Below are 22,220 nucleotides of genomic sequence, written 5' to 3' on the forward strand. Positions count from 1 at the left end.
CCGCGCGGCGGCCGGCGGGGAGGGGGCGTCGCGGGGCGGGGCTTGGAGGCGGTGGCTGCGGCGGCGGCGGCGCGCGAGGGTTCGGAGGTACCAGCAGCGCGCGGCTCCGGCTCGGGACGCCTCGGGCTCGGGCTCCGGCTGCGGCTACTGCAGCGGCGCCCGCGCTCCGGTGCGCTCCGCCTCCCGGGCCCGCCGCGGAGCGCAGTTCGCGCGCCCGCCGTGCGCCGGCCGGCTCCTCTCCCCGAGCCCGCCGCCGCGATGGGAGCTGCGCCGGGAACCCCGAGTAGCCTCCGCCGGCTGCCTCTGCTGAGCGTCCTGCTGCTGCCGCTGCTGGGCGGTGAGTCGCGGCGAGCTGCAGGAGCGGGGCGCGAGAAGCGCGGGAGCACCGCGGGCAAAAGGGGACACCGGGGAGGTGGCTTTGGGTGGCTGGGCCAGGCAAGACACTGGAGTGGTGGCGAGGTCTCGGCGGGCGCGAGGTCTCGGCGGCCGGTTTGGCTAACCCCCCATGGACTCTCTCGGGCCCCTCTCCCTTCGCGCCCGTGAGGACACGTTTCCAGCCGCCACAGAGTTTTCCCGGTCTGAGCGGAGAGTTTGCTCGGGAACTGCCGGGAGTTGCCGGCTCCCGGGCCCCGGTGGCGAGTTTCTTTTCGGGAGGGAAACGACTCCCTTCTACTTGGGGGGGCGCGGTGAGGTGCTGGCGGCGGGGGAGACGGAGTTCCCCCAGCAGTCTCAGCCTAGGTGAGGGGGGCCGGCCTGGGGCCGGATGCGGGACCGACCTGCGACGCGCAGAGCGCGGAGCTTTGTTACCTACGCCGGCCAGACGCTCCCGGCTTCCCTCCTCCAAGTTCCCGGGCCAGGCTGGGACTCCTGATGGCCCTGCTGGTGCTGGCGGAAGAAGGGGAGAATTAGGGGCCGCCCCGTCTCCACCAGTTCCTGGGCCCGAGCCCTGAGCCCACTCCCAGCCGGGTCGAATCTGGGGAGCGGAGAGTCCGAGGCTGTCGCGGTGACTAATGTGTGAAGGCCGCTGCCAAAATCGGGCATGGCCGGCCTGCAAAGGTGCGGACGGGGTTTGTTCTGCTTCTTCCTGGATTTCCATCCTGTCTCTCCGCACCGAGGAAAGAAAATCTCTCATTCTACGGACAGAAAGGCAAAAAGAGTTCATTCTGCCCTTTCTTGGAGGGCCTCAGCGTTTTGATGAGGGTGTGGCCGGTATCTACAGGGCAGACAGGACCCGACACCCCCGCTCCCCCCCCCCCCCCAGCCTTTATTTCCTGACTTGGTCACACCTGAGAGTCACCAATGAGGTGTTGAAGTGCTTTACGGGAAAGCACCAAGCTACCTGCACACCCCCAACGGCCTGGACTGGAAATATATCCCCCACAACACACACACACACACACACACACACACACACACACACACACACACACACACACATTCTCCTCTCTCTCTCTCTCTCTCTCTCTCTGGTAATGATCCTGGCAGCAGCCCTTTTTGGAGGAACTCTGCCCAGGACACCTGGTCCTAGCTTATCACTTTCCTCTTTCTTGGAAGAGTGGCCATAGAGAGGGTGGGGGTAGAGAATAGCCTTTTCTGACATCTCCCTTGGCTTGCCAGCTGTTGAGAGGTTCTGGTGCTTATGGAATCAACATCTCCCCCACCCCTAGTTAAATGGAGAGGTAATTGTAACTCAAGGCGGAGAGGTAGGAACAGGCTCCAGGGATTCGTAGGAGGTGTTTCTGGAGCTGCCCTGTGTTCCTTGTGATGTGTAGGGTGGTTATTGCTCATGGCAGAACCCACATCTGCTCCCAGAGGAAGTATGGAAGTTTTTTTGCGCAGCCAGGATCGGGGGCCCAGCCATATGGGTGAGCAGCTCCAGCTCCCAGGCTTCCTAGGTCGGTGGCTGGGTTTGGGTGTGTGCGTCGCCTGATTTGGCTGTCTTCCCTGCTGATGTTTAGAGTTCTGGAGTCAAGGGGAGATTCTGGTGGGGACTGGGCCCTTGTTCGTTCAACAAATGCTAAATTCCTAAATTCCTTGTGTGAGAAGATGACTCTGATGTTAATCGATGTTAATCCGGTGACGGGTGTTTAGCATAGAGGGGGGTCTTGGGGGAAGTTAGGGCAGGCAGGCTGAGGGCTTGGGACTGGAGGTCTGGAATCTCCTCGGGGGGTGGGGAGATGTCTTGTGCTCAACAAAGGAACATTTTAATGAGAGCCTTAAATCAGTTCCACCAAATGTGCCTTGGTGTGGAACCTGTCCATGTGCTGTAAACAATTTCAGCCGAGGCTAAGGCGCCTGCTGTCTTCTGGTGAAATCCGGGGACTCAACCCACCCCCAGACGGCATGACTTCAGGGGGCAACGATTTTTTAATAGATTATAGTAGATTTTTCCATCTTACTGTTTAACTGTGTAATTAACTGGAGTTTTAGTGAGACCCTGCTGTTAATAAGGCCGGAGTGAGGGACCTACTCTGGCTAGGTTTGTGGATTAGACCATTTTGAAGTTTGGGCAATTATGCTGTAAATGGCTGAGTAGCTTTCCAAACTTTGAGATCCCTGTTGTGATAAATACGGCGGAGGGGGGAAGAGAGGGCTTAGTGTTGAAAATCTGGGAGTCTTATCACCAGCTGTTTCAGTGGTCAGTTGTGGTCACTACCTATCACCATTCCCATCTCCCCTCTCTGGGTTCTTCCTTCCAGGCTCTTGTGTCTTTTGGGCAGATTGAGTTGTCACATTCAGAGATAGGCTGTCCTGCGGATTCCTTGAGGCTCTGCAGCCTGTAATTCAGGCCTAGGAGTTGCTTTTATCAGTGATGGGTTTCCTCAGTTGTTGGGAAGTACCTGCTGTGGGAGGGCAAGGGTAGTCTGTGCACATCACTTGCTGAGGGATCTGATCACACTCCTGGCGTTCAGAGTGGGGCTGAATGGTGGAGAGAGCTGTGCGGGCTGTGTATTTGGCAAAACGGCAACTTGAAGTCTTTGACAGGCCCGGTGGCCCTGGGCAAATTTCTTGACCTCACAGTTTGCCTCCTCTGTAAAGGGACTTAACTTTCTGGAGTTGTGCAGAGGATTAAATGTCATGAAGTCTATACAGACTATACAGACTGTTCTTCCCTCTCCTGGGGTATGCTTCCCACATACCTTTCCAGCCTCACAAGTCACCCCCAACCAGAAACATTTTCCACCTACTGGACCTTCCATTCCAGCCTAGCTAGTCCATTTACCATCCCCTAAGACATGTGTGGTTTCTCAGACCTTTCTTTCCTCTCAGGCCAGTCCTTGGTATGTGTTGCCTCCCCCATCTCTCTCTTGCCCGGCCCCACTTCCACTTTTGTCCCCAAAGCTGTCCCATTCTCCTGCCAGAAAGACGCCTGTAGAACTTTTGGACTCTTGTCATTCTTAGGACATGTCCATACTTTTGTCCCATTTGAGTTTTAACTTTCTTTCTTTTGTTTGTTTATTTACTTTGAGAAAGAAAGGGAGAAAGCCATTAGGGAAAGGGCAGAGAGAGAGGGAGAGTGAGAGAATCCCAAGCAGGCTCTGCGCTGACAGCAGCGAGCCCATCGCGGGGCTCGAACTCATGACCCGTGAGATCGTGAACTGAGTTGAGGTGGGACGCTCAACTGACTGAGCCACCCAGGTGCCCCTCAAGTTTTAACCTTCTAAAGTACCCCCCCCCCTTGTCGAATTCTTTACAGTATCATTTAAAATGAGTCCTTTTCTAGGCTTATTAAAAATGAACCTTTTGGGTACAAGGCAGGGCAATCAAAGGCAGAAGTAAACATCCCCTTTACCTTCGAGGTGTTGGGGGTCCTGTACACTTTCCACCTTCTCTGGGTTGGGGCTGCCTGTTGTTCCTCCTTGTACCTGCTCTGCCAGGACTGAATCAAGGGGTCAGACCATTGTTCCCTGTTTCTGGGCTGTCCATTCTTTGTTGATGTGCTACGGCTTCTGGCTTTCCCCAGACATTCTGGGCAGGGGCAACCACTTCTACATGTGAAGCTGGCCTGCCTCAGAGTCAAAAACTGGGAGCTGTCTAGGGGCCATTCAAAATAAGGCCCACAGAAAAGTGGCACCAACACTCCCTGGGAGCACAAGTCAGAATTCCAGTCTGCATTTAATAAGCTCCCCAAGGTGGGGCACCTGGGTGGCTCAGTCAGTTAAGCATCCGACTTCAGCTCAGGTCATGATCTCCTAATTTGCGGGTTTGAGCCCCCTCTTCGGGCCCTGTGCCGACAGCTCAGAGCCTGGAGCCTGCTTTGGATTCTTTGTCTCCCTCTCTCTCTGCCTCTCCCCTCCCCTCTCTCTCTCTCTCTCTCTCTCAAATAAACATTAAAAAAAATTAAAAATAAGCTCCCCAAGGTGACTGTACCCCAAAGTTCCAGAAGCCCAGAAGGTTTCAAATTAGGGACCCTGAATCTTGAACAGTATTTGAACATTTACCTTAAATAACTTTTAATTCATGTGAACTCTGGTGTGACACGTGCACTTAAAAATTACCTCACCAAAAAAAGAAAAAAAAATTACCTCACTTTGGGTTGAATTTGAGTTCGATTTTGTCAGGAAACCTGTCCATTAAACGTGTGACTCCAGAAGGTGTGCGGCGGTAAGTGTGATATTCAATTCCTCCTGGAGCCTCAGCTTTTCCTCGAGGAGCGTATGTCTCATTTTATAATGAAAGTCAGCGGAGAAGTTGGATTTGTTAGGCAGAAATTTCGTCGGTGGATGACTTTTCAGGAATACATTTGATTCATAAAGGGAGGCGGCGTCTCTGTTGGGCTTTGGCGATGGTTGAATCTTTGGAAGACTTCATGTTTTGGAGTGAAGGGGTTTGTGTGTTTGTGTCTAAGCCAGTGGGGCTTCTGTGAGACTCATCTGGGATGGACGTTGGCCGGTTCCGACTCTATTATTTGAGCCAAGAGCAGTTTGGGGCCAGGGATTCAGTCTTCGGTGTTTTCCTGATGGAAGAAAGGGTCATGAAACGGGGCTGGGTGTCCTTGGCCTGCATCCCTCAGCCTCCTCTGCCCTTCCTAGCCTCAGTAGCATGCTTTTCTGCTCTGTGCCCCTGGCACTACCCCTGGCAAAGCCACATGGAGGGGTTACAGGTTCAGGGCCACGCTTGCTGGGGGGCGGGGAGGGCGGGCTCTAGCCTTGCCTTCGAGCTGGCTGCCTGCCTCTCTTTTGGATTCCTGCTCTGGCCCCCCCATCGCCTGGTCCTTTTGTCCCCAAAGCTGCCATGGTGACTGGGTTAGAGTCCTGTCTTGGGGTTCTCTGAGTTCACCGCTGAGTGCACATGTGGCCCTGCTGAGCCCCTTGGCGCTTTGGTGGAGCTGGCACAGAAGCTGCTACAGCTAGTCAGTGGTTTGAGGAAGCCCTCTGCAGTGTGTCACTTTTTCCATCCTCTTCTCTGCGTTCAGGCCTTTTCCCTCCCAGTAATGCTACACAGGCGGCAGTGGGGCAGGGAGGAAGCTTTGCTGGAAGGGCTGACACGCGCAGGCGCCTTTCCCCTCTTGCAGCTTGGATTGGGGTCACCAAGCTCCGGTGTCCCTTTGTGTGATGACACTGACTGAATACACAGGTGAGTGGAACGCAGTCTACTGGGTGTCCTGTGGATCCCAAGTTCCTGCCAGAAGCTTAGACCCCGATGAGCAAGGCTATGCAGTTGCTGGGTTAGGTGGGTATTCAATGGCTGGAAACTAGGTCCAGAGTTATGGGGGTAGGGACTGTGAATCACACGTTAGGAAGATGTAGATTTGTGGTCCAGAGACCACCAGGTAATACAGAAGGAGGGCAGGTAACCAGAGGACCTATTTAAACTTTGAGCTGTATGAGCCTTATGGTTGACCTGGTCCTGGCTCAATTGCTGCCCATCCGAATCATCGGGGAAGGAGTCAGAAAAGGCATTTTCCTTCCTTATTTGTTAGGTTCTGTTGTAATTTTTGAATAGCCAATCCAGGCATGGCTCACATCTCAAAAGGAAATGGCATCTTAAAATTGCTTCCCAGGAAAAGTAAAATAAAATTGTTTCCCAGGAGATTCTTACCTACATTCAGGTTTGAGAACTACTGGGTTGCCATAAGGAGTTTGTCCGTCCAAAGTGGAGGCGTGGTGATGAGAAAGGTTGGTATTGATATTGAGGGGCTTAGGGTGGGGTCTGTTCCAAATGTATTTGAGTGTTTTCTGTGGGTGAAGCTGTCTCAGGTGGGGTGGGAGGCAGGAAGGAGACACGATAGAGAGATGTGAATCACGTCAACTGCAGTAAAAGACAACACTTGGTAAAATGCTGAATAGAAGACCATTCTAGAATGTGTAGGAGAGTAAGTCCATGATGCAGGTGCAAAAGGGTAGTAGAAGGGCTTCAGAGAAGAGAGAGCATTGAATTGCTAGTAGATGTAGGCTGTGGTGACCAATCAGAATGACAAAAAGGCATCGTACCAGGAGTCTGAAAACTTAGGTGGTTCTTGTCTAACATCACACACATCAGTGTATGATAAAGGAAGAGAAGCGACATCTGTGGTCCTGTGACACCCGCTTTTCTATATTCTGGTCCAGGCTCAATTGCCGCCTAGCCACATGACCTCGAGCTGGTGAATTAACCTTTCCGAGACTCAGTTTCCTCATCTGCAAAGTACAAGTGCTGAGGAAGTTATGATGTAGTACTCCCACTGGAGGTGGTTGACCCAGGGGTGCAGTCCCTCTGGTCAGCTCTGATGTCTGTTCCCAGAGACTGTCCTGACCCTTTGTCCCCTCTTAATGTGTCAGCCTTTGTTTCCAGTCCTCGATCCCTAGCATGGTTTGCAAGGCTCGACAAAGTTGCTCTTGACGGGCAGCTTTAGAAATGGTTTCCTCATTTGAGAGCACAGATTGTCTAAATGGGTCTCAGTATTCCAGCAGCAGCTCAGAAATGTGAGCACGGCCACTTTGCATTTTCTGGTGGGAACTCTTCCCCCTCTGTCCTAGTACCAGATTCTCCCCAGGGTGCTCAGTGCTGGTGTGGGGTCACCATCTCCCTCGGCATGCTGATGTTCTTCTGGGGAGAGGGTGGTAAGCTGTGCTTCTTGCAGCTTAGGCAGACTTTTATAATACCCAAGGGAGGGGCTTTGGTCATCACAGAATGGTTGTGGGGTTTCCCCAGTCAGTTGCTCTGGGTCGCTTGGGTGAACTTCTACCAAATACCATGGGGAGGTTCCCAAGGTACGATGTGGTCAGGGATGGAGGGCTCTCCCCTGTGGGTGGTTAAGGAGGTCAGAGTAGGCACTAGCATGCACTGCTTTCCCCCCAGGAGACACACTGGCTCCTTTTTGCCCCTTCTGGGGTGCCGTTGGTGAGGCAGTGAGGAGAATGATTGTTTCTTTGGGGCATGGATGGCTGAGATGTCCCAGCAGCTAGCTCATAGAGTGCCCTTGTGCAAATTAGAAACAGGCACCCTTTCTCCAAGTGAATGCAGCCCTGCATCAGGACGCAGGGCAACCAAGTCAGGCTGTGTGCTGACAGCTCAGAGCCTGGAACCTGCTTTGGATTCTGTGTCTCCCTGTCTCTTGACCCCTCCTCTGCTCACTGTCTGTGTCTTTCTGTCTCTCAAAAATGAATAAACATTAAAAAAAAAAAAAAAAAAGGACACAGGGCAGTATTTCGGTATTAACACCTTGGCTGGGCATCTTGAGCAGTGCACAACCTGAATAGTCATATGTGGCTGTCCCATTGGAATGAGTGGCTCTTTGCTTCTCAGCTGATGGTCCAAGATGATTTGGGTGACCTCTAGTCTAATACTATGTTTTAGTTGAGCCATTTTCACTACTATTCGCCTCCCTCCTGTGGTGGTGGGGTGGGACACTGCTGCTCTCATCCCACACTGTAGGAGAAGCCTGGGAGGTGGGGGCCCCAGTGCTGTACCCACTCCATATTATATGTCTGTAGCTGCTGGGGTCTTGGTCTGTTTCTAGGCTCCTCCCCTAACCCAAAGATTTTACTGCCTTGCACATGCAGGCTTCTAAAGCCTTATGTAATAATAAAGAAGGCTGGCTGAATCTTCAGGGAAGAGGGCCTGCTCAGGCCACATCTCATTAAGAAGTATCAGGCTTGCTTCTCTCCTGTGTCCTCTTTCCCTGGGCACACTGGGGGCCTCCAGTGGCCCCAGGTAAAGTGTGTAGGCTTGCTTGTTTTAGAGGAAATCCTGCAAGAGTGGTGGTACCACTTTAGTAGCAAAGATGGGTGTTGGTGGGCTTGAGTTCTGGGTACCTGGAGGTGTGAGGTGTACATTCCTCCTGAGGAGGGACTGGGAGGGAGACATGGGCCCTGCTCCCACATTTGCCACGGACTTCTCGTGTGATGTTGGGCAAGTCCCACCTTCCGCTCTGGCCTCAACTTGAGGACACAAGACCTTGGAAGACCCTTAAGGTGGTTGTCTTTGGGGCTCACCCAGCGTTGCCATATACAACGTCCAGCTGTGTTTATTTTTTTTTAAATTTTTTTAATGTTTTATTTATTTTCGAGAGAGAGAGAGAGAGAGAGAGAGCGCGAGAACATGTAGGGGAGGGGCAGAAAGAGAGATAGGGAGACGCAGAATCGAAGCAGGCTCCATGCTCTGAGCTGTCAGCACAGAGCCTGATGTGGGGCTCGAACTCATGAACCATGATACCATGACCTGAGTCGAAGTTGGACTTAAGTGACTGAGCCATCCAGGTGCCCCCAACTGTGTTTCTGTTACACGTTACATGCCCTCCTCCTCACCCTTGGTTTGAGAGAGAGGACTTTAAGGGCTGCATTTTGTTCTGGAGTCTCTAGTGCGTGGGCACAGATGTGTTCAGACTCGATCAACTGGTGATGTGGGTATTAGGGTTTAATTCTTGAATGTGAAGGGGAATGGAGAAGTTTGAGTAAATTTTGGAAAGGTTTGGGAAAGAATTCTTACGAAGGAAAAAAAAAAAGGAAGAGTTTTTATCTGAGTAAAAGAAGGCAGAAACTTACCTGGTTGGTCCTCAAAGTACTGGAGGGACTAGTGCCTTGGTGAGGAACACCTTTTCGTTTGTACAGAAGGGGGAACAACTGAAGGGAGGCTTTAAGCTGGAAGGAGGGGCTGGGTGTGCTTTGGGAGAGCCTCCTCTGTAATCCCAACAAGCGGACCTACCTTTGCAGTTGACAGAATGCTTTTGCTCACACTGACGTTCGATCCTATTCCCAAGGCTCACAGGTATGCAGGATGAGGGTGGTTGTTTTTGTTTTTGTTTTTGTTTTTGTTTTTGTTTTTGTTTTTGTTTTTTTTGGCAGGGGGAGGCGGGGTAAAAGGATGGGAGGCATTTGACAGGGAAACTGAGGTACAAAGTATGATCCACTAAGGACTGCAGAGCTGGTAAACGGGAGAGCTGATTCTGTGCTCTCATATATCCTAGAGGCTATGAAGTGCTACACACACACATGCCTTGGAGTGGGGTGAACTCAGAGTGGGCTGAATGTGGGGGAGTGGATTTGGCAGGTGACATAACTGTCTGGGTGGGGTTTAGGAGCAGTCCTGTTAGAGGATCGGGAGCCTTTGCTCTTTCTGCGTAAGGAGTTGTATCAGTAACTTATGCATGCAGAGATCTTTTGGGCCACAGCATTCAAGATTGCCAATTTTTCTTGCTCTTATAAATTTTTGTTGTTGTTGTTCTTACAAAACAGCAAGGTTGAGGTTTTCAATGGCCCATTCAGAGGCTTGTGTACATGTTAAAGTTTTTAGTTATGGTCAGGCTGTGTAATCTAGAAGTCCAGAACACCGTGCCCGAATCCCCATGATTTGAGCTTTTCTCATGAACCTCTGAGCCCTCATGAACCATCTCTTCCGCCTGGTGCTTCTGGAAGGTCACGGGCAGTTACAGGCCCTGGCTTGCAGGTGTATTGCCACATTCCAGACCAGTGTGCCTGCTGGGAGTTGCACACTAAGGTTACGCTGTGGTGGAGACCACGTAGGTGGTAACAGAGTCATCACTGCTGTGGATAATAGAGTTGCTGCCTCTAACTACTTTTGTACAGATGGATGAGCCCACACTTGGTGGTACAGGCCCTGGCACATAGTAGGGACATGATGGATGTAGGTTTCCCTTTCATGTTTGACTTTGGAGGCAGGTCTTTTAATTTTCAAGAGATTTCAGAATTGCTTGGACAATGACCAATGACAGTCGAGGAGATGTACGTTTTTCAGTGCCAGGTAAATTTCCCTTGAGCTGAGCTGTGAACCGCTCTTGGCAATCCTGCTAAGTTTGTTCTTCTGCTTCTGAAATTCTAGGATTCCAACATGGGAACCTGTATCCTATCATTGAAGGGGACAAAGTGGTATTTGGCGTTCTGATTCTGTTGTAGCTCGTCTGTTCAAAAACAAGAGAAGGTTCCTTTAGGTCAGCAGGTCCTTAAAGAGGGGATGTGCTAGGATAGCATGTGAGATCCCAAGGTCATTTCCAGCTACCTGAAAAACAAAATTCACAAACAAAGAAAATGGTTGTCTTGTAGCCTTAGAGGGGGAAAAAACCAAACCAAAACAAAAAACCAGTAAGAAGTGCTGTTGGTCTCACAGCGCCAGCTACAAAGAGCAAACCATCCTATCTGTTTGGTTAATTTAGCAGATTAACCCGTTGTTAAACTGACCAATTTAGAAAATGCCCAACTTGCAAGCAGCTTTGTGCCTGTGATCCAGCCTGTGATCCGGCCTGTGATCCGAGCTCCTCCTCCACCGCAGGGGTCCGGGCCTCCTGCGGGAGGAGCTTCCAGGGGGAGGAGGGGCTGCTGGGCCCAGGAACAGCCCCGGGGGGCCTGGAGGAGGATCTCTGTCTGCTCCTTACCGCTCCCCTCTTTCTGAAAACTCCTTAAAACAAAAGACTTTTTATTTAGTAAACACACACCCTGCCTCATTGAAGTGTTTTGAGTTTGTGTTGGTGCAGTACAGGCCGAGGGGTGGCGAGGTTTCCCTTCATTGTAAGGGGCTGGGGTGCTTCTCTGGCCTCGCATGCCTTTTTTTCCCTCTCTTTACCTTTGTTTCCGGGGCCATTTGAACAGGGTCTGAGAGGTCCCGCAGAGCTGGCCTGCTGTGTCTCTCTACTTGAGCCTCCCTGTGAGACTCACTTTCCCGGCCCCCCCTGGAGCTGTTGCCGGCAACCCAGAAAGGAGGCAGGGGAGCTTGGGCCAGCCGGGGCCGGGCTTGGGTGGCACCCCTCTCTGTCCCCTTCCCACCCAGCCCAGATCAAAGGAGCCCTCCTCAGGGAGCGGGGAAATACCTCTCCCAATAGCCCCACCAGTGAGTAAACAGCCAGGGCCTCTTGTAGCTTTTGAAGCGGGGTGCTGCAGGCCCGGAGGAATGCAGAACATTTCATTTTAGGAGTGGACTTAGGTTTCCACTGCTTTCGGTATTTGCAAATTTGAAACAAATGCCCTCATTTAGCAGCAGGCAGGCTGGGCAGTAAACGGGGGCTGTTTAAGGGCGTTTATGGCGGTCACAGGTATTTGTGGGTAGAGGGACCCCAGCAGGTTTGGAAAAGGACAGAAGGTTTATGGTTAGGTGGGTTGTACAAAGACCTCAGCCAGGTCTCTGGTGGAGGGTTGTTGTTAGGTGGGCTTTGTCATAAAAAGCATTGCTGCCTCCTGCCCCCCCAGGAAGTATCTCTTTCTGGCAAACAAAGGGGGTTGGGATGGTGTTTATCCCCCTGAGGCTGATGCTAAGGGCCTTGTCCCTCTCCCCTCTAGTTTGGCTGCCAAAGTATCAGATTTCCAGTGAACCCTTCCTTCTTCCACCCCCGCAGCTTGAAAGGCTCATTAAATGTGCTTTATATATAACAAGTTGGCTGAGAGGTTCCCCCTCACTTCCAGCCAGTTTTGTGAGGAAGGAGCTAGGAAAACCTGTTTTCCTTTTGTTGTTGTTTCTGGAAGTAGATCTGTGAAGGAGCAATTGCAAAAAGACCCGGATTTTAGCAATCAGCCAAGCAAGTGTTACTTGCCTTTGATGGGACTGCTTAGCTGGGGATGGTCTGCCTGAGGCCTGCTGGGTGCCACCGCCCCCCTCCCCGGGAAATTCAGAAATTATTTAAGAACTGAATTCTGGCTTCACAACTTGCTCCTGAGAGACCCTAGGTCTGTTCACCTCTTTGAGCCGCAATTTCCCCTTTTGTAGGAGGATAAAGGTAATAATACCAATCCCATGAGGGTGCTTGTAAAAATTAGGTGAGATCGTACTGTCTTTCATCAAAACTCTAAGGTGCTTATTTTTCAGTTTCACATCTTTGAAACCGGATGGTAACACGATTGTGTGGTATTGTGTCCTAGTTTAACTGGGACCATTTCCTTTTCGTGTAACACAAAAAACCGTGCATCTTAATGTCGGTGGCATCTTTGAAATTCATGTGTATGTGAAGGACTTAGTCTGTCTTAGAGTGAATGCTCAATCAAAGATAGTTATAACGTGATGACAGTGATTTATTTACAGGGCTGCTTTTGTTTGCCACCCACCAGTAACTTTCAGTAGAAACTATTTTTCTTTTAGTCTGGCACATAAATAACAAATGATGCTTAAGGCATAAGGCATCATGCTAGGTTGTGTATGTGTGTGAGGGTGTGTGTGTGTGTGTGTGTGTGGTGGGTACTTTAAGTCCTTAGAAGGCAAGAGATGTCTAGAAAAGGAGGTGGATGTCCCTAGGAGGGCAAACAGTCTATTATGGAAAGAAAATGCCTCTCTGATGGTCGAGTCTCCATTTAAAAAGGCTGAGCTATTCCTGGGGGAGACTAGAGACTCACTCCAGGAACGGATTGTCTGGTAGGCAAGTTGAGACTGAACCAGAAGAGAGTAATTGACAAGGCAAGGGTGCAGAGAAGCACCAAAGAGGGGAACACACTAAATGCCAGGCACTCAGAGGATGGAGACGTGAGTGGGGCAGGCAGGAGACAGACAGTGCTGGTAGCATTTTTTTCGCCTCCCAGGCTGCACAGTTGTGTGGGGTTGATCCGAGCTTTGTGGAGACAGCGTTGCTGTTCGTTCTGCTTCGTGCTACCCAGGCACTTACTCAGTGGCACCTTTTCCCTTCGGGATGGAAGTGGCCCAGAGGCTGAGGAGCTCATCCCTTGGTTGAGTTCTGGTTAATTTGATGGTAGCATGGATTAGGTGTGGGGTTGGGGTTTAGACTGTAGACAAAAAGAGAAAGATATGTCTGTTTTATACGTATTCGTGAATGTCAAGAGCAAACCCCCCCCGCCCCCTTTTTAATAGATTGCTGTGTAGATTTGTGTTCCAAGCCTTCCAGATGTTCACTTCTCTAGGCTTAGCCATTCTACCTTATAGGGGTTTCAGAATGCATTCTTTTGGTGTTTTCTAGAAGTTTAACTCTTGGTAGCTGTGCCCAACTAGGAAAGGGGCTGGTTAATGGATCACTTTTGGAAGGCAAGAACTCAGAAGTCGCAGGGTCTAGGAGACCCAGCCCTTCTATGCGTCTTTTTTTTTTTTTTTTTCACTTCTGTTGGTTTCCTTTGGGAGTGTTTTGAAGAAGAATAAGCTATTGTGGCTGATGTGTCTTGAACAATCAGGAGGAATGGTGTTGAGGTTAAGAAAATTCCAGTGCTCTTTTCCTAAAAGCCTTTGATGTGCCCGTAAAGGCATTTTTGATGATAAAAACTTATTTGAGAGGCCCTTTGAAACTCAGTGTGAATTTTCTTCTGGGGAAGCCAGTCTTCCCATCTTCTCTGTCCTGTGAGGATTGAGAGAGGCAGTGGTTCTTTTCAAACCAGGTCAACAAATACTTTGAAGCCTTTTTATATCCAAGGCACTCAGAGAGATACCTGTGGGTCCTCCGTTGACCTGAGTTTAGCCAGTTGCCCAGTTTGGGTCTAACACTGCCGGTTCCTTATTTACATCCATGAGCAGAAGAGCCGAGGAGGACTTGGATGGACCTATGTGGGTCTCTTGCCAGCTGCTGGCCTTGGGGGTGATGGCTCTGGCAGCTGAATTAACAGCTGCTTGTTCTGGTCCAGGCGGCTGCCTCAGCCCTGGGGAGAGGTGTTGAGCAGGCTGATGATCAGGCTGACCGGGCAGCAAATCCCCCTGAGCCCTAGGTTGGAAGTAAATGAGTTAAAAGTTGCTCTTAGACTCCTGACAACTAGCTTTCAGTTTTTGCAGCCAACAGAGAACTCTGAAAACAGGGTGTAAATTGGGTTATTTACACTGCCTCAGTTTTTGTTGCTTCCATGAAGTTGGTGAAGGAGGGCATGAATCCAAGTGAGCTTTTCAGGTTCTTGGTCGCCCAGTTCAGCAGGTACCTGGCATCAGGTGAAGAGGAGGTGTGGGGGTGGGCGTGTCAGGGTGTAACGCCCTTGAATGCAGGATGTGTGGTGACCGGACAAGCCTTTGAGGTGCCTGGGACCAGCCCCTTTCATTAGATCAAAGAAATACCTTTTGTTTTCCCCGCTCACACTTTCCTCTGCCCCGGAGCCAGAGTTGTAAAGAGGTGGAGTTGTGAGGGTCTGCATCTGGTGGCGGGGTGGTGAGTGGAGTAGGGGGCAAAGGGGACGGGTCTTCCCTCATGCTGAGCACTTCCTGCCCTCTGCTCCCGCTGCCCTGGGTGTGCAGGGGTCTGCCTGGGCTAGCCTGGGCACCTCAGGCTCTGCTGGGCCACTGCCCGGTAGGGCCCTGCCTGAGCTGGGCTGTAAGCTGGTGAAACCAGCCACACAAAGACGGATTTCACTCCAGGCTAAGTGTTTTGTTGCTGAATCATTTGCATTCATTAAAAGTAGTGAAGGGCGAGTGATATTTAAGGCAACACGACGGGTTTGCTGGAGGCCTATGCCTTAGAACCTCATTAAGAATTCTTGGGGCGGGGGAGAGGATGGGTGCAGCTCATTCAAAGCTTACTTAACTTCTGGCTGCTTTGGGCATAGGCCAGCTACTAAAATATGAAAAATGTTTGCCCAGCAGCCCCCAGAGCTTGGCCAGACTGCCCTGGCCAAAGAAAACACACACTTACAATTCATTATTTAGCCTCCTCCTGCGAGCTTGCTCGTGTCTCTTCCTCCCATGGGACCTTGCTGAGTAGGGGGCACAGGGGGCGGGGAGTGCAGGAAGACTCCTACCTATTTTTAAGGGGAAGTTTGGCCGAAAGCAAGCGCTGTCTATCCGCGCCCCCCCCCCCCAGCCCGCCTTCCCTCCCCCCTCCCTTCCCTAGGTTATTTCTCTCATTCCCTACAGACAGATTTTAGGGTGTTTCTGAGGATTTGCTGTTTGAAACAGCACCGTCACAAATGTCCTTGTACCCACCTTTACCCTTATGTTGTGTGTCTGTAGGATAAATTCCCAGAAGTGGAGCTGCTCTGTCAAAAGATATGGACATATCAAAGTGGCATGCAACATTTCGCATTTCTGTAATTTTTCTCAGGAGGGAGTTCATAGTTTTCATCAAGTTTCTGAATCACCACTGTGCAGTAGGCCTGTGAAAATCACACGGGGTAATGTGTGAAAACTGGTAAGCGTGGCTCAGGTGTGGAGCATTGCCAGGGGGAACCAGAGAATTTACTGGCTAGGCTGGGACATTATTAATAGCTATGCCAAGAGAGCCACGTAAGTCAAGGTTGTTCTAGGTAACTTGGGAGTGTGGTAGCCCATTGCCCACCCAGCTTCCCATTCCCTCATTTCTGAGGCCACATATGGCCTTTCTTCTACACCATGCCGCTCTAAATTACCCGCTCCTCTCTATTTTCCATTCTGTCAGATGTGTTCTGTGGCCCCCCCAGCTTGACAATGAGGTTAGTAGGGTGGCTTGAGTTTCTGTCGTCTGTTTTTCCCCAAGCCCAGTGACCCTATCCCAGATGGTTGCTCAAGAAGTTGGATTCTGCAGATCATAATCCTAGTCTTGGAAGCAGTTTCACTTTTCTGGACTCCGTCTCTTCATCTGTAGGATGAGAATGATAATGTCCACCTCATATGGCTATGATGAGAAGGTCTTTGCAGTAAAGTCTGTGTGGGGGCGGGGGTGGGAGGGGTGTTGTGCTGTTGCCATTGTTTTGTGGCGGTGAGCTTCAGGGACACTTACAACTTCTCACTGACATATATTTGGGAACCTTTAGGCTCTGCAAGCTGTCTGGTTTTTTTTTCCCCGCCTCTCCCTTTGTTACTCTCCCCTTAATTGCTCTCCTATCTGTTCCCTTCCCTTCTATCCCATGCCCGTGGCTTAGTTCAGCCCTTGTCATTCCTCCCTTGGAAGACTGCCGGAGAAAAAGAAGTGATTTTTTTTTAAGGCAACCTCTCTCCCCCCGCTCAAAAACATCACGAAGATACGTACTTTATGCAATCTGAGATTTAAAAAAAAAAAAAAATCAGATGAGAAGCAACAAAAAAAGTCAGAAGAGAAGCAACAGACCAAGATGAAAAGGAAGCCGACCAAGAAGGGTGAGGAAATAGGGGACTGTCTGAGATAACGAATAAGTACAAGGAAACAAAAATGCAATAGCAGAATTAAGTTCCCAGCGTAATCTTTAAAGGGCCTCATGGGCACTATGATTAACCTAATCAATGCCATGTTGTTGGTAGCTCTCAGAATTCAGAGGAAAAAGTATAGGGAGATGAAAATGATGACAAAAATAAAAAATGTGATAATTACAGAAATAGATTCAAGATGCTAAAAAACAATGAACAAGGGCACCTGGGTGACTCTGTTGGTTATGTATCTGACTCTTGATTTCAGCTCAGGTCATGATCTCATGGTTTGTGGGTTCGAGCCCCATGTTGGGCTCTGTGCTGACAGCTCAGAGCCTGCTTGGGATTCTCTCTCTCTCTGCCCCTCCCCCTTCTCTTTCTCAAAATAAATTTAAAAGTTTTAAAAAAGTTTCATGCTTTTTTTCCTGAGACAGACCTAAAATAGTGACAAAGTTTGTTTTCTTGTTCTTTTTCTAACCTGAGATGAATAGCCTAATTTATTTCATTATTTAGGAAATGATTTAAGATTATTAATTTTCTTCCAAACACAGCTTTGAAATTAATTTGAAATGAAAACATGTAGAATTGATAAGTTAAGGTCCTTGCCTGGAAAAAAAAAAAAAGTAAAAAAAGCTTCGGCAAGTTCAATCAAGAAAAAGAAAAGGTCAATATTAGGTAAACCAAGAAAGGAAAAAGAGGCTTTAGCCTCATTCTTGGCTTTACAACAATTTCTTGAGCACCTACTAGGCACCTGGTAGACACTGGGGACAGGCAGCAGGGAATGAGCTGGGTCTCACTGTTCAGTGAAGAGGACGTACAGAAATGTGTAGTGATAATCACACCTGTGATCATCGCGATGGAAAGATTAAAAAAATTTATCATGGGTTACCATGCCATGCTAAGAAGTCTATGCAAGGAAAACAAAAATTACGCAATTTTATTCAGAAACCAATAGAATGACTAAATAGGCCAGTATCTATTGAAAACAATTGAAAGATAATAAAAACAGCTAAACAAAACCCAAAACTGTTATATCTGAAGGCGCTGACAGGAAATTTCAAAAATTGTGGAGGATGGGGTACCTGGCTGGCTCAGTTGCTATAGCATGTGACTCTTGATCTCGGGATCGTGAGTTCGAGTCCCACATTGGGTGTAGCAATTACTTTAAAATCTTTTTTTTTTTTTTTTTTTTTAATGCTGAGGATATAGAGCCTTATGATGCAAAGATTGTCATCCAGCCAAGGAACAGATGGATGGTCACCCCCCACCTGTCACAACATTGATATAACCTTGCTTCTAAATGCTGACAGTGCAGAAAAGAAAAGCAGACTACTCAGAGAAATATCGATGTAAAAGTAATATAAAATACTGTCAAATTGAACCTTATAACATGTTACAGGATAACATACTATAAACAACTAACCGATTTATTCCAAAAATGCATGGGTAATTTAATCAAACACAATTCATTAAAATAAGTCACACAGTGATGCAGTTGTGTCAATAGATTCAAAAGTGACATTAGATACAAATTAACAAGGGGTCTTGATTTTTTAAAAATTTATTTTATTTTAAAAGTTTATTGAGAGTGCTCGCTTTGGCAGCACATGTACTAAAAGTTTATTGAGAGAGAAAAGCAGGGGAGGAGCAGAGAGAGAGAGAGAGACAGACAGACAGACGCAGTCACTGCAGAGCCCCAAGTGGGGCATGATCTCACAGTTTGTGGGTTTGAGATCTGTATTGGGCTCTGCACTGACAGCTCAGAACTTGCTTGGGATTCTCTCTTTCCTGCTCTCTGTCTCTCTCATTCTCTCAAAATAAATAAATAAATATAAAAAATTGAAACCACAGTCAACATTATACTTAAAAATGAAACTGTAGGTGGGTGATGGGTATTGAAGAGGGCGTCTTTTGGGATGAGCACTGGGTGTTATATGGAAGCCATTTTGACAATAAATCTCATATATTAAAAAAAAAATGAAACTGTAATGCTGTTCTCTTTAAAATAAAGAAGGCAGGGGTGCCTGGGTGGCTCAGTCAGTTAAGTGTCCAACTTCAGCTCAGGTCTTGATCTTGTGGTTTGTGGGTTCAAGCCCCATGTAGGGCTCTGTGCTGATAGCTTGGAGCCTGGAGCCTGCTTTGGATTCTGTGTCTCCCTCTCTCTCTGCCCCTCCCCTGCTCACGCTCTGTCTCACTCTCTCTCTCAAAAATAAATAAACATTAAAAAAATTAAAAATAAAGAAGGCATTATACCAAAAAATAAAATCACTATTTTAACATTATTCTGGAAATTCTAGTTGAATTAATACTGTAAGAAATAAGAAAGTCAAAATAAAGTTAATGTCTTTTGCAGATGGCATCATTTTTTTTAAGTAGGCTCCACACCCAACATGGGGCTCAAACTCATGACCCTAAGACCAAGAGTCACATGCTCTACCAACTGAGCCAGCCAACTGCCTTGATTTTTACATGTAAAGCTCAAGTATCAACTGAGAACCATTAGAATCAACAAGAGAGTTGGCTCATTTGACCAAATACAAAACTACACAAGACCCAGAAATTTTGCTACTTATCAGCAAGTAACCTTTTAGAAAATACAAAGAAAACACTTAATCACACTCACAAAAATCAACAAAAATATAATGCTCCAGGCATAAAGCAATATCATGGAAACTATACGTTGATGGGGTCAGTAAATTTCATCTGTCTCCCCTCTGAATTTGGAACCAGTGGAGGCAGGGATGGGGAAGACAAGACAGACACAGGAATTGGACAGATGGAAATCAATGTATCATCTTTATTGTTGATAAAGTCTAGGTTGAGAAACAAGATTTAAATCTGAAGAGGATAAGCTTGTCTGATTCATCCCTGAATATGTGTGTGTGTGTGTGTGTGTGTGTGTGTGTGCGCGCGCGCGTGTGTGTGCGTGTGTGTATGTGTGTATGGTGTAGGCCTATACAAAATGTGTCTTCCCTGTAGGGGGCGGGTCCCCTAAGTGGGTGGGGGAGGAAGAGTTAGAGCCAACATGGAGCAGGGCAGGGTTGGAGCCTAGAGCCTAAGTGGGTGGGGGAAGAAAGGAGCCTACATGCCCAATCAAACTCCCTGAGGTTTATAGGAGTGGCGTACCACTGGCACCCTCTGTAATGCAATAGAGAGGAGTTATTCCTTCTTAAGTCTTCCTCCTTTTGCTCTCTGAAGTCACTGGAGCTTAAAGCCCCTGTCCCTATTTGCCTAGGGGTGTGAGCACCTGGGAGTGTGGCTCTTCCCTCCAGGGAATGGGCAAAGCTCTAGGTCAGTGATTCCTGCTTCCACTTCACTGACCACCCTACTCCTTTGTGGATCTTTCTAGGACACCTGGAGAGCGGGGTAGATTTCTCCCTAGAAGGCTCTCAAATGGATCAAAACAGGATAGTATTTAAATGAATTCTGAGGAACTCTGTACCCAGGGGTGAAAATTCATTTCCTATCTATTTCCTAACCCAAATCATATGCAAACACCTTTTCTTCTGAGAATTTACCAGCTGAGAACAGCAACTTTTTTTTTTATTTTTAATGTTTATTCATTTTTGAGAGAGAGAGCATGAGCGGGAGAGGGGCTGAGAGAGGGAGACACAGAATCCGAAGCAGGCTCCAGTCTCTGAGCTGTAGCACAGAGCCTGACATGGGGCTCAAACCCACAGACCGTGAGATCATGACCTGAGCCGAAGTTGGGTGCTTAACCGAAGGAGCCACCCAGGTGCCCTGAGAATAGGAACTTTCATTGCTTTGTTCACTGCTGTATTCCCAGCACTTAGAACAATGCCTGACACATGGTAGGCATTAAGTAACTTAATGCCCATTCTTAGGAGGGAAAAGTATAACATGTAATGCAGAAAAGGCCTTATAGTCTTGATCTTATTGTTTATAAGTAAATAAGGAAAAAGGTAGACAACCAAGTTGAATAGGAAATGGACAATCAAAAATTCAGCCAACCAATAAATACATGAAAGATTGCCTTATCTTGTTAAGGATGAACTAAATGTCTCCAGTGAATTGCAGATTGCAACAAAGCATTATTTCATGTCTCTCAAATTGGCAAAGATTAATAAGTATCAGGGTGATAAGGCTGCATAAATTGGCACAACCTTTAGAGTCATTTGTCATTTATCAAAAACTTGAAATTGTATTCTCTTTGGTCCAAGCTGGGGGGCGGGGGAGGCTCTGTTTCTAGGAAGTATCCTGCAAGCACTCGCATTATCAGTGTGCTTAGGTGCCTGTACAGAGGAGTTTAGTTGGAGCATTGTTTGTAATGGCAAAATATTAAGCCATCTGAATGTTCATGATGAGGATGCTGGACAAATAGATCATGGGTCGTTGACACAGTGAAATAATACACAGTAGTTGAAATGAGTGAACTAGAACCCTTTAAACAGACATGGGAAGACATCTGTAATTAACTGTAAGGCAAAAAAAAGCAAGTTATAGAATAGCCGGTGTTAGGCATTGCATTATGTCCCCCCAAAGGTTATGGTTCAAGTCCCAAGTCCCAGTATCTGTGAATTTGACCTTATTTGGAAATAGGAACTTTGCAGATGTAATCAAGCTAAGGTGAAATCATTAAGGTAAATTCTAATCCCCTCTGACTGGAGATACCCTTATGAGAAGAGAAGAGACACAGAGACACACGCAGAGAGGAAAGACGGCCGTATGAAGGAGGCAGAGACTGGAGTGAAGCGTCTCTAAGCCGAGGAGCACCAAGGGTTGCCAGCAACAGCAGAAGCTAGGAGAGAGGCATGGAGTAGACTCTCCAGAGCCTCCAAGGAACCAGTCTTGCCAACACCTTGTTTTCACCCCTCGGCCTCCAAAACCGTGAGAGAATAAACTGCTGTTTTAAGCCACCCAGTTGTGGTTATTTGGCACAGCAGCCCTAGGAAACAAACGAGACAGGTATGGCCATTATCCCATAATCATGCATTCTGTGGGTGCACGTGTTGCCCTGTCCATGACAAAGCGCTGCTTTAGTCCGTCTTGTACACTAACAACCACTTTCTCAGAAGCAGGAACCCACTAGCGTGGTGATTTTTTTTTTTTTTTTTTTTGTCAGGGGATGGCATGAGCAGGGTAAATTTGTATCTCATCTCCTTTGCCGCCTCCTCCAGTACTTGCCTGCTGTGCTCCCCCTCATTCGTCTCTGGTAATTCTGCATCCTGAATTACCCAGAGTTCTCTGACCACGCTTTGTCTTTGTGTTTTAGTCTTGTTCTATTTGCCAAGCCCCATTCTTTGTTAAAAGTTTGATGAGCCTTCTTCCAGGATTCTTCTCACTCCCCTGTCCCCCCACTTTGAGTTAGAAAGCTTATGCATCCACCCCACCATGCTGTGGTGATAATGTGGTAAAGCCTGGATTATGGTAGGGTGTCCTTTGCAGCCAGATGACCTGAGATTTGAATCCTGCATTTGGCACTCACCTTGCTGCGTGACCTTGAGCAAGTTGTTTTGCCACTCTGTGCCTCAGTTTCCCCATCTGTGCAACGGGGATCAAAGTATCTACTTTTACAACGGGCGGTTGTAAGCATTAATAAGCTAATATGGTTAAAGTGCCCGGCACATAGTAAGCGGTCAGTAGGTGTTAGCTATTACTGTAATTATATGTTTACTTGTCTGACTCCCCCACTAAACTGAGATACTTAAAGGCAGTAATTGTGTGTTTTTCTCTCTCATCCCCAGTGTCTTGCAGAGTACTTGGCACATGGTAGGCTCTTGATAAGTGTTTGTTGAATTAATAATGATAATTAACATAATTGCCTACGAGGATCCCATATTGGGCCT

The 22,220-nt window shown here is 48.3% G+C and overlaps 1 protein-coding gene across 1 annotated transcript in view; it reads left to right on the forward strand.

Annotated features, from left to right (window-relative positions):
* The first annotated feature begins 28 nt into the window (after window positions 1–28).
* Window positions 29–22,220, forward strand: part of PTK7 (protein tyrosine kinase 7 (inactive)) — a 62,899-nt gene continuing 40,707 nt past the window's right edge. Inside the window, exon 1 of the mRNA XM_003986191.5 lies at window positions 29–337. Coding sequence (XP_003986240.3) covers window positions 259–337 — 79 coding nt within the window. The 5' untranslated portion in view covers window positions 29–258. The remainder of the gene's footprint in view (window positions 338–22,220) is intronic.

Source organism: Felis catus, chromosome B2 (assembly GCF_018350175.1).
Source record: "Felis catus isolate Fca126 chromosome B2, F.catus_Fca126_mat1.0, whole genome shotgun sequence".
Lineage (NCBI taxonomy): Eukaryota > Metazoa > Chordata > Mammalia > Carnivora > Felidae > Felis > Felis catus.